Source organism: Typopeltis vanoorti, chromosome 15, assembly GCF_054136105.1.
Source record: "Typopeltis vanoorti isolate ZY-2024b chromosome 15, IOZ_Tvanoo_1.0, whole genome shotgun sequence".
Lineage (NCBI taxonomy): Eukaryota > Metazoa > Arthropoda > Arachnida > Uropygi > Thelyphonidae > Typopeltis > Typopeltis vanoorti.
In genome coordinates this window covers 102,151,966-102,165,029 of record NC_143563.1, presented here as the reverse complement: position 1 = coordinate 102,165,029, position 13,064 = coordinate 102,151,966, and the positions used below count along the sequence as shown (strand labels likewise).

General features: G+C 34.9%; 1 protein-coding gene across 1 annotated transcript in view; it reads right to left on the bottom strand.

The window, feature by feature from the left end:
* Window positions 1-919: 919 nt before the first annotated feature.
* Window positions 920-13,064, bottom strand: part of LOC150099034 (acidic leucine-rich nuclear phosphoprotein 32 family member A-like) — a 140,075-nt gene continuing 127,930 nt past the window's right edge. Inside the window, exons 7-8 of the mRNA XM_090404744.1 lie at window positions 7,425-7,506; window positions 920-1,762 (exon numbers count right to left, since the gene is read on the bottom strand). Of these exons, the coding sequence (XP_090260870.1) occupies window positions 1,710-1,762; window positions 7,425-7,506 (135 nt within the window). The 3' untranslated portion in view covers window positions 920-1,709. The remainder of the gene's footprint in view (window positions 1,763-7,424; window positions 7,507-13,064) is intronic.

Here is a 13,064-nt window from a genome sequence, read left to right as displayed (position 1 = left end):
GGGTGGATATCCAAATTTCTCAAGTCAAAAATCGTATATGGGGAAAAAAAAAAAAAAATGCGTTCCATGCATAAGTGGTGCTATTCTGTCATAGAAAGTAGAACAACCGCTTGCATAACACATATCCCAACATGGCTGTTGTGCTAGGAAGGTTAACTTAATAAGCGATAAGAATAGAACAGTTCCAAGCACAGATTTTGAACATCCAGATCTCTTATACTAATAAATGCAGTCTCCTGCTTATTAAGTAAAAAATAGCAAATGCTAAGGAACCTTGGCATGCAATATTTAGCAGGAACCTTTCAATAGTTATAACAGACCAAATTGTATAACAGTATGGAATTACATTATTAAACATTAAAATAGCAAGTACTGAAGAACCTTGGCACTTGCTATTTCAGCAGGAACCTTTCAAAAGTCATAACATACCAAATTGTATAATAGTGTGGAATTATCATTCCACAAATTTATCAGGAGTCCAACATAGACACCAAATGCTACACATTAACATTAGCTCATTCTCACACATAAAAGGTGATTCAATTTATGGCCTTGCAGTTAAAAAAAAAAATATATAAGTACCTGAAAATAAATTGAAATAATTTACAGTTGAAGCATTTCCACGACCAAACTGGTGATGCAGCTCAGCCTTGCAATTTCTTCCATTTCAGTTCATTTATATCAAGTGCGTATGCAATATAAAATCTTTAACATTAGCTCATAAATTGTAATTTCCTACTTTGTGTTTCAATATATCACATCCTGATATTAAAGACTGCATACTTGTGTTGACTTCATTTTATCTCAGTTCCTCCTTTTCCTCGAGTGTTTAAAAAAAATTTAAAGAACTGCTGATTACTATCATGAGAAGTGTGTATGAAAACTGATGTGGCTTTCAAGAGTATAATTCGTTCAAAACTACAAGAGAAAAAAAATTCAGTATTTATTTTTTATAATCCAGTGGAAATTTTTACATTGTAAAATAATACGTAAATTTATTAATGAAGTATTCTGGCCTACATCTGGTGATACAACAATCTTCCTCTGCAAAATGACTTTTCAAATGTACATAACATAAACAGCAATCTGCTGTAGATAAGATTTCTATTAACAATTATATGTTTCATACAAAATTTTACATCAAACCATTAAAATTAATAGGCAACCAGCAAACAATTTCATTGCAAATATTTGGTATATAAGTAAGCAGCACTAATCTTTAACAACTCGGATTGTATTACCAGGTATCTCAGTCATCACGGAAATGTGAATAAAGTAGTTGGGTAATGATATATTTTTAAAAATATGATGAAAAAAGATGATTGGATTTAAAATCATGTCAGAGTGAATAAATCTTGTTCCTAAACTACCAATTCATACAAATTGTTCACATGATGTAGTGTGAAGGTGTAGATAATGGTGATTACTGGTGACTTTACTTAAGAAAGAAATTTGTTTCAGAAAAACTGTACACTTTCTATTAAAAAGACTTAATTTATTTCTGTGTAATGGTATATAAAGTCAGTCTGATTTCAGTAATCTACCTGACACAGATGTGTCACAATCTTAAAGTCTGCAGTCCATGCTCATTTCATAATAAGCAATGACTGCCCCACAAATGGTGATTTTGATGATGTATATATATATACTGTACATAGTCCTGTTGATGAGGTGCTCGTGATGTAGATTGAATGTTTCTTTTCAAGTGTTCAATCATCATCTCCATCATCCCTTTTCCTTTTCTGTCCTTTAGGTGATTCACCTATTAAAAAAAAAAAAGTCAGTGCAGGAAGTTTTACGATGAAATTCAGATTTAGACAAGTAATATTAAAATAACAGTGAATAAAAAGTGTTACACTGGCAAACATCTTGAAGCATTTCATAAAATGCATATCTATTCATGCAGCTTTATTCTGGATATAGTCATGTCAGTATGGAAAAAATGGATTTCGAAACAGCCTGGTTATTTGTAAAGAGTGCTGAGGCAATCAAGTTCCTAGGCAGGTGTATTAAATGCAGACATGTAATTGCAATTTTTTTTTATATAACATGGAAAGTCTCCTGAAAAGGGAACAAAACACCTGAGACCAACTTACTGATTCAAATGAAAGAAATGGATTCAAGATAAGGTTTAAAACAGACAGGTTCAGAAACAAACATTGGGAATGATAAGGAAATTCAATCTTTGAGTATAAACTTGCTGATCAAATGCAAATGTAGAAGTTCCTTCTTTTCAGCCATTTTTTGTCCACTGCTGGACAAAGGAGGCCTCCTCCAGTTTTTTCCATCTTTCTCTGTTCTTGGCAATGGTTGGCCAATTTTTCCCAACAAATTTTGACAGTTCATCACTCCACCTTCTTTTAGGATGTCCTCGTTTCCCTTCTTTTGGAATCCAGTTCGGTATTACAGCAGTCCTTCGTTCATCTTCTCTCCTGGACTTAGTAGATGATATCTACTAAGTCAGGTATCACCGAAATACAGTGGTGACATTATGACAATATGGTTTATTATTAAACAAATGTTAATGTGTTTCATTCACAGGTAACTAACTTATGCAGAGTACAGCACAGCTGTTTGTTTTGGATTTACAGCCAAAGCAAGGCTATGAAGCCAGTATGTCTAAATTTTGGGAGTTCTGTACAGTTTGCTTGTTTTGTGGGAGAAACTTGCAACATCTGTATGAAGCTGGCTAACTCACCTTTAACTGAAAAGTCCTGATAAAGGTTCTTTGTTTTATTAAATGGTCTGCTTAGCATAGCAAAAGGAACTTTTCTAGGTTCTTATGTAGACTAGAACTAGTTATCTCTTCCTTCCATGACTAACACTTGTAAATTAACCTGCATTCTTATTTTTTCCATGATTCAGATATAACTCAAGTGAATGTCTAGGAAAAACTGATTTTTAATAAAACAGATGTGGAAATTAACCTCCCCCCCAAACACAGCCATGGCATCTATAGCTAAATTTGGATATGATTCTGTAACACCCATTGAATAACATGGATAAGAAGCACAATTTGGTCTCGCTTATTTCATCCACCTTGGCCAGTAGGGAGGTTAAATGGAAGCAGATTCGGTCTGCTAATATAGTGTGCATATATGCATCTTTAACAAATTCTTGTATGTGCTTCAATGCAAGCAATATAGCATGCAATAACAATTACTGCACATGGTCAGGGTTATAAAAAAAAAAAGTAGTCTGCTTTTTTTTTTCCTGTGTAGCTCAGTGGGTGTGGCGTTTGCATACCACCGCGCTTGGCCGCACGAAGGAAGACTTCGTTTCGAGTCTAGTCGGCGACTAGAGGAAATTTTTCTAAGCCTTTTTTCGACCGGTTCCCGAGTTAGTCGATCTCTGGCAAGGGCAAGCAGGTTTTTCCTCCCGAAAACTCGGGTTTATCGTCCTGTAAACTCAAGAAAATCGACCGTAGAACCCACATTATTTCAGACATTAAATATATTGTGTTAGGGACCACGAGATGGCGGCACATTTGAGCCGTCTCTCTTCACTGCGTACCGCTTAATTAGTGATAGCTTTGGGCCATCTGTCTCTGATTGGGTACCAGTAAAGATTGAACTGCCCACTCAGTCTCCAAAAGTTAGATAGGGCTAAATGGCCTCGCCTACTCCCGTATACGGGAATAAAAAGGCGTTAGCTGATGGCTGATTTGCTTTTTTTCTACTAAAGAACTCCAAGAATAAATAAACAACTTTGAACTCCTGCATGGAGAAAGGCAACTTCACCGGCATTTTCAATGGAGATATCACAGAACAAGAGAAATATTTCAGGCAGAATGTCTGTTAGTGAGGATAGCAAATTAAATATGAAAATAGATAAGAGAACAGAGCTGGCAAAGTGAATATTAAATCCAACATTAATTTTTTTGTAATTTCACATCGTCAAACTGAAGCCTTTTGGCTCGTTAGTAATTACTTTTACACACCGACCGAGAATTCACTTACGAAAAATACATTTATTATTATTATTACATGACATCTCCAGGGAGTACAAGAACTCATTGAGGGAGGGCTCCTATTCTACAACTGTCTCCACCAACTACAAAAAACTGCAACTACACCAATGGCATCTACAGCCAGCTACCACCACTAGTATTTTCACACACAATCACAAACATCCATGCCCACGGCAGGATTTGAACCTGCAGCCTTTTGGCCAGAGAGCAGATATGCTAACCACTTGGCAATACAACAATACTCTGGGATTTCCCCCCTCCATTCATTTCTTTGACATCTTGATTTCCTTAGTACTGAATAAGTTTTTACTCTCTTAAAGGTTTCTGCCTGGTCTCTGAAGAAAACCAGCCAGTTCAAAACAGCTGCCAGGCCAGTGAAACATTCAAACAGACTAATAAAAGATAAATATATAGATGCATGGGCAGTGCTATTGTCTTCTAAGTAGTCCAAGCTAAGGCAAATTTGGGGATGCTGAGGATTGTATTCTCATAAGCTCTCAGGTCAACTTACAAAAATAACTTTGGATTTAATATCCAACATCATTATTTTGGATAATGTTGCCACTTTACAACATTATCCAAAATACTCCAAATTGCCAAAATGAAGCCTTTTGGCTCTTTCTTTAGTAATTAATAAAGCTGGTATGGTCAGGAGAAAACTGAATAAAAATTTATTTGGAATAGAAATTAGTGAAAACATTAAACTAGTGGTGTATATAAGACAGTGTTCAAACCAGTTTTAACTAATGGATATGAGCTAGGTTATAAATGAAACAGCTGATCAAATACTAGAGACAGCAAATATGATATTTCTGAGAAAATTTAATTGAGTGAACAGATGGCATTATTGACAGAAGCATATCAAAAATGAAGATATTAATTCTTTTACTGCTTAGAATATAGAGGTTGGCAAACTACTTGCTGGCTTACTTTTTGTTATAATTTATAATTTTTTTTTATTTTATTTTAAAGTTAACCAAAATAGTGACGAATTATGTTTTATTGAAAATCTCAAATCGGTATTCATACACTACGGAGCATCCTCTATCACCTCCACACTTTTGAAAATTAGCAATTATATTTTTTCAAAACAGGAGGCAGGTACTTGGACACTTACTGCAATACTCTTGGATTCCACCCCCCCCCCTTCTCGCTTCAAAAGAAAAAAGTGTTAGAATTGCCTTTTTTTTAAAGTCTGGGAGGTTTGGTAACAAGGCGATGCATTTCCCATTTTAAACGGTTGCTCTCAGCATATGAAAGCTTTGAAATCTCCTGTGATTCATCTGTAAATAAATCTCCAAATATGATTTTATTGTATTTACTTCATACAGTGAGAGAATTTAGAACTGTTATGAGCCAGAGGTGAGAAGAAAAAACTTTCCATATTGCTGCAAGTCCTCACATTCACCAGAACGACCCATGTCTGATCCATCAGCTACTCATGTTATTTTTATATTCTGTTATGCAATGTTGCTTCATTATTTAATGATTGATCTCTCTCGCTCTATCACCTGATGAAGTCTAGCAATTTTTATGACTTATGATCAGCATTCCACACTACCCACGTGACATCAGTTGGGATATTTATTCTGCTATAGGCAAAACTAGAAATATTTTTCTCAAGATGACAGATGAAGTGCTTGAATTTAACTAAATTCTATTTATAATAGATGTCTCCACATACCTGTGAAATTTCACAGGTTTGTGAAACATGTTTAAAAGTTGTTCTGGAGATTTTAAATGTGAAAGTGTGCTTGAGAATACTCAAGCTGAGCAGTAAAGAAATTAGAAAGCAACTGGACATGGTTAGCATTCAGGCATGTGTTGTAAGCAGAGCTAATCCAAGGTTAAGAAAACACATGCGATGCCAAAATGACAACAAAAAAGATCCAAAGAAAAACCAAGATCAATGTGACTTGATGCAGTCAGAAGTGTACTAAAAGACAGAAATAAGACCTGACAAGACTGACATGTGACAGACTGATTTGGAGAGAAATTAGTGACAAGAGATTAGTAATAATGTAAACATAATCGTGTAATACTATCATGGTATCCTGTACATTCACTTGAGGATAAAGAAACCAACTGATTTTATGTAATGCCCAATATTTTAACTTGAAATAATGTGTAATATTACTTTTGAGATTTTCTAAACCATTAAAACTTTTCAAAAATACTAGTTTTACATGAAAGCTGCATTGAAAAAAACTGGAATGCCATATATATTGGGGCCAGTTAGTACAAACGCACTTGGCCAATGCAGAAGAAATATGATATACACGTAAGCAACTTCCTGCATGAGGCACAGCCCAACATGAATGTGTTAATCACAGTAAGTGATACTCGCTATGATATCCATGGTCCATTCAAATACCTCCTACCCCCACCCCCCACACAAACCAGCTTTAAAGTTCGTACATCAAGCTACACAAATACAGCAATAGACTGGCAAGTCAGATTTCAGCCAAAGAAAAAGCTATGCATTCTGCATATAATTATGCCTAACTGCTCTCTTCATTCAAATATTCTTAAGTTACGTGAAAAAATAAGTCAGTACAACAGTTTTTCATCCCTCTTGTTTTGGGTTCAAAACATGAGTTCTGATTTCTTTTCAGAATTTTGGTATTCTACTATGGATACAGGTGGATTTGTTGAAAGTTTTTTTCACTTGGTTATACTATAAATTAAAGATACCAAGAAATTATATACTTGGTTTAATCCTTTATCCAAGTGTAAGCAAACAAAGTTTGTGCATGAAGTATTTTCAGGATGGGGGCAACTCATATAAGAAGCTAAGACTCACATTTCACATTGTTGAAGATTAAGGCAAGTGATGTGAAGTCTTAGTTTCCTTATACGAGTTGCCCCAGTCCTGAAAATACTTCAGGTGCAAACTTTGTTTGCTTACACTTGGATCAAGGATTAAACCAAGTATATAATTTCTTGGTATCTTTAATTTATCTTCAGGTGGAAGATGAACCACTAGTTACTAAAAGCCTAGAGTAATTTGAAAAATTTATGTTTGGTGTCTAAAGCATGGTTTGCAGAGTATCCAAACCTCAGCCCATCCCTGATATTAATGTATGATTGGTTTACATACTGCCTAGATGTTTAGGTCTACTGCTTAAATGTCATGTGTGAGATTCACATTTAAAAAAATTACAATCTTAAGGAAATAACAGTTCTAAGCAGCAATGATCTGAGTATGAGTTGCTGAAATATGGAAACATCAAACTTACTAAACTTTGAAAATCATTTTGGTTGTCTCAACAAAGAGGTTCACAAGTAATGAAAGTAAAGTTAACATTTCAGAATTAAGTGATTATGAAAATATTTTTCAATTTAAACTGTTTCAGGATTAGATTTAAATTTGTAATTCTTGGTTATTTATTTGGTCTTGTAAATCAAAAAATCAGAAATAAATAAACACAACCTAATAATGCAATTTTCTTACCTTCCTCTTCTTCCTCATCTTCGATGTTGTCATCGTCGTCATCAACTCCATCAGGATTATAGTCATCACCTTCACTTTCTTCCTGCAGTTTAAAATTAATGAAAAATATAATTCACAGTGCAACTCTAAATGGATTATGCTGGACAAAGAGTACAAATTATTTTTCTTCCATAAAAGATAAATTGTTGTGTGTGACTATTGAATCAGTGCATGGAGAAAGTATATCATAATTGTAATGCTTCTAGTAAAAAGAGCCTATGTAGCTCAGTCAATATAGATGAAGCCTATGATTGGAAAGACCTGGGTTGAAATCCTATTCAAAATGTAAAGAAACATTATCAGGGATTTTCAAATGGAGGTGAGTTAGCCAGGCAGGAGGCAGAGGGTTTTTCCCAACCCGACAACTTGGATTTTTCATCTCTCAGAACAAGCAAGCAAGCCAGTAGAACACCACAATTTACGAGCAAAAATACTTAATAGGCTATCCTCTACTTAGTTTCAAAATCCAAGGATACTCAGAAGGTTGCAGGTACTTAAGTGCCTGTTAGATCAGGGCAGTCGAAATTCTTATCAACCACCAATGATGGTCTAAAATTGCAAAGAAAATAGATGCCAAATAACCTTTTGTAGTAAGAGTTATAATTACGACTGTAATAATACAGGATCTTAGCTTTATTATAACAAACACCTAGTGATTAGGCCACCTATTTTCTATATTAAAAGTATTAATATGAATTTGTTCTCTGTTGTTATAAATAGGATATATCTGCATCAAAGCATCAGCGATGCTTTGATGCAATTTTTTCACTAGGTCAGGACAGCAGAATAATAGATGATGAAATCATTGTTATTTGGGCATACTGTTTGAAATGCAATATAGCATGTCTGTGTGTGAGTGCACAAGTGTATGCATGCACGCATGCTAACCTGAATAAAAAGGTGAAAACATCAGGAAATAAAAGTAATGATACCTCACAATATTGTACTCACTGTAGTGTAATTTGCTGAAATAACATTTCAATAAATTACAGAGAACATTTCTTAGCAAGATTGTTTACTTTGTAACCAAGTGAGAGAAAAAAAACTTTCTGTAACTATCCCTGATCCAGAGTAATTTAATTATGTGATATATTTCATCTATTTGTATACGGAACAGATGACTTCTACATTAATTCAACCTTGATATCTTTCTGGGTTCCCATTGATACCTCAAAGGATGAAACTGATCTGAGTAACACCACTTCCCAATAATGCATAGCAATATAATCATTTATTTATGTATGAATAAAGAATTATATACAGAAATATTCATATAGGAAAAGCTCATGAAAGACTATTAGATGAAATGAGCAAAGCTGCTTTATTTGTGCAAAATGGTAGATATCGGGTATCCATGAGCCTCATCCTCAAAAAGAAGTTTATCAAGGCACTGCTAAAATTGTTTCCCTGTTCTTCCTCTCCCTCACTGATATATTAGTTGGCCTACAGAGAGCAAGAACACAATGCAGATGAAGTGTAGATGTCTAAGTTGGTGTCCCAATCACCTGTTAATTTTTAATTGTTTCTGTTAGGGGTCTTTGCTGGCTTTCTTTAAGAATGACAGTATTAATCTTGCCAAGTATATCCTAATAATGTTCGAAGGCATGTGGTCCCAGAGCTATTGATATGATATGATATTAACTGCTCATTGAGTAGTAATGCTCCATGTCTGGGCACCATATTGTCAATATGGCTCAACTGATGGTTTTGTAGAGATGAATTTTGGTATTTGTGGTAGTGAGATTGGATTTACAGATATTAATTAGTTTTATGTAACCGAAGAGCTTTGTGTTTTCTTTTCAGTCAGAGTATTGATGTAGGAACCAAGGTACTGAAAAGCATTTACTTTAAGAATGTGGTCATTTAGCATAATATTTCCCTCTACTATTGTGTTCTTTTGAACTTAATTTTACTGTTATTAATTTGATCAGCAGTACATTTTTACATAAATCATTTAAATAGTTTTGGGCAGTGTGAATGTCAGAATCAATTAATACATCAAGTGCAAAACAGACTGCAGCTCATTTGGGTTTGTCCTGCCAAATCTTTGAGAGTTATTCTGTACTCATTTCCTGTGCATCTGAACACATAATCAATGGTAACATTAATTATTATTATTACTAATGAGCTACTACACCATGGAGTCTTTAGACTCATTGAGGGGTGGCCCTAAACATCATGACAGGCACTAGTCAACATTTGTGCATTATCTATCACACTCTGAACTCATTCACAGCCACGATACCATAACAGACTTTGGCAACTTATTCCATTCATTCACCACACTCAGATACTGCATTTTTGCTTGGTTTCCAAGAAAACAACTCCCCACCACCACCCAGGATCTCTTCTGAAAAATTAATCTTGTAAAATCCCTTCAGTAATTTCTATGCCTCTCTTAATGTACACACTAAACATTAATGGCCCAAGAACAGAGCCCTGTGGCATGCAAACTAGTCATGGGCCTTCTTCTGGACTCCACTCCTGAATAAATTAATCTGGTATCTCTCCATCAATCCTCCCCCCCCCCCATCAATCCTATATCCATCACTATGTGCTGCAGTTTATTGGTTTAGAATTCCATGTGGTATCCTGTCAAAGGTCAAAAATGAAAAGATAAAGTGCCACTTCTCTATTTCCAGTGGAATAGAAAAGCTCTCAGTCATCTCTTCACAAACAATTACCCTTACATGCAAGTTCTGACACAGTTCTACTATTGCTCATTTTGAAGGGAATGCCATTATAACTGAAAAATTGTGAACATCCTTTATCTGCTGAATGAATCAAATCTTTTGAAAAACCCATAAATTTTAAAAGGGAACATTTTTATCTCTTGCTCATTTTAGTGTAAAACTCTATGTAGCTTAGAAATACCAAAGCGCTTTGCTTTACATCGATTTTTACATAGGTCAAGTCCCATGAGAACTGTAAATAACCTTGTTTGTGTCTATGTTTTTCATGCTAGATATTTTTGTAAGTAACTGTATGGGAATTAATTGTATTTACTCCTTTAACTATCCAGGAATATGTTAGCAGAGCTAATCTGTGGTGGTATGGTGAGTTAAACAGAATGGGAGAGGAAAGGCTTTAGAATTGCTAAACAAGTGTTCTCTGACATGTTGGAAGGAATAAGACCCAGATATAGGTGGATTGATACAGTAAAAGTGCATTAGAAGACAGAAATATAAGATCTGATAATGTTGGAGTCTTGACAAGTAACAGATTGATTAGGAGGAAAATTGGAAGTTAGTAATGATATTTTTCATGTACTATCATATCCTGTACACCTCTTGAGGAGTACGCCAGGAATTGGATGACAAAGATAACCTGTTCTTCTATAAAGATATCCCATGTTTAAATGCTTCCCCACAATTCTGACCTCCTTACCACTTGTTCAAATTTACTAAAACATTTTCTTCATTATCACAATATTTGCTGAAATATTAACACAAAGCTTCCAGATCTTCACACTTGGTAAATTTGAGACAGCTTATAAATACAGTATTCCTTCATCCATGCATGTATTATCTGAATACCACTGTATGTCTTCATTTTGTTTAACTAGCCTTTTTGATGTTGCAACAGCATCATCACCTCTTCCAATGCCACTGCACAATAGTTGTTAAGAGGTACAGTCAGTGCTCCACTCTATTAGACATCCACCTTACTGAATGCTGATACTTCAACTTCACGAGTTTTGTTTGTGATGTGATTATAACTTTTTCAAATTCTTTAAGTCTTTTTGACGACTTCGTGTAAAAAGTATCTGAAACACACACACACACACACACACACACACACACACACACCATTTCAATTTCAAAGAGAACAGTTTTAATAGAATTTAAAACAGCCAGATTCAAATATTCTGCAATACAATGCAATGATATAAGATCTGGCACTTCTCTCTTGAATTTTGCCACTAGATGAATATCCTATACATGGTCTGCAAGATCAAATTGACTGTAGTTGTGACTGCCAATGTAAGTTTAGTATTTATCTATGAGTACTGAAAATCACTCATAAGATCTGTAAAAAAAAAAAAAGTTCAATTACAGTAAATTAATATATATGTTAAAAATACCAAGCAATTTTATAAACTCGGTTTTAATACTTTTTCCCAAGTAGGCAAGTCAAGTTTGCGGCTGAAGTATTTTCAGGTCTGAGGCAACTTGTAGTATAGGTGGAGTAAGCACTGATCACTTTCCTTAGTATCTCCCATATTGCAAAGCACTTCCCTTAATGCATAGCATCATACATCTCCTTGCGGAGATGTATGATGCTATGCATTAAGGGAAGGACCACTACCCAGACCAGTTTCTACCTTTATTGGGATCTCATCAGCATCTCAGGGTCTAGCTCCCACTGATGAGGCCTTAATAAAGGTTGAAACCGGTCTGGATAGTGGCCCTTTTCTGCAAGGAGATGTGCTTTGCATTATGGGAGATACTAAGGAAAGTGCAAAGCCTAACACTCCACATAGGACTAAGATCAGAACCACGTTTCATTTATTACTATATTACTTTTGTGCATATGTTACAAGTGTGCTTTTGTATTCTCTAAAGATGTTTCAGTGACTGATATGAAATACTGGAGGAATTAAAACTTTTTTAATCCTTTCTTAGAGCTGCTAATATTCCATTAAACCTTCAACATGATTTCCTCCCAGCACTTAATGTGAATTTATTTTATTTATTTATTCGTATGGAGTTTCCTCCCTTTTTTCTCCCTCGTCCCTGTTGGGGGCGAGTTCAGCCCCTCATGAGAGGTTAAGTATTTATGGCTGTAGATCTGTGTGTGTTCACGGGGCCGGTTTGCCTGCTTGCGGGATGAAAAATGCCAGATAAACTGGCAGAAAAATCCCTACTGCCAGCGCCCGAGACCGGTTAACTTTGCTATAGCTGAGGGAAGATCCTCAAATTCCTCACATTTTCGATGGAAATCGAACCTGGGACACTCCTTCCCCAGTCATATGGTTGCGAAGCACACAGCCACTAGGCTAACCGCACAGACACTGAATGAAATGATATTTTTAAAAAAAAATAAAAATAAATTTTAAACAAAGGAAATTATTCTCAATGCATTTAGAACCTTCTGCAGATTCCCTCATGACTTGTCTCTCATAACTCACTTGTGGTGAGTGGATTTCTAGAGCCCCGTTTTATGGTACTTCGTTATTATTATTTTCAAGTTCACAAGAGAGATGCAACTGATTATAAAGTGTCACAAAGCACACAAAATATAATGAGAGTTATCAGTAAGATACTGATAGTTATCGTACTGAGTATGTCATACTGAGAGTTATCAGTAAGATACTGGATACACAGAACAGACATCAGAATCTATACAGTTTAGCATATTTAAGACAGTTAAAAGAGAACACCAAAAGGTTTCTAATTGCTTAATTTTAGTTTCCTTGTGGAAATTCATAAGTAGATGTATTAAATATATCCAATCTAAATATCGAATTCATGTCAGTTGATTTTTTAGATAAAAGCTTGTAGGATGTAAATTTCATCTATTTATGGATGTCCCAATGTATTAATCTTTAAAAGATATTAAATTATTAAAAATAAATGTGAAAGAGAATTCATTCATTCT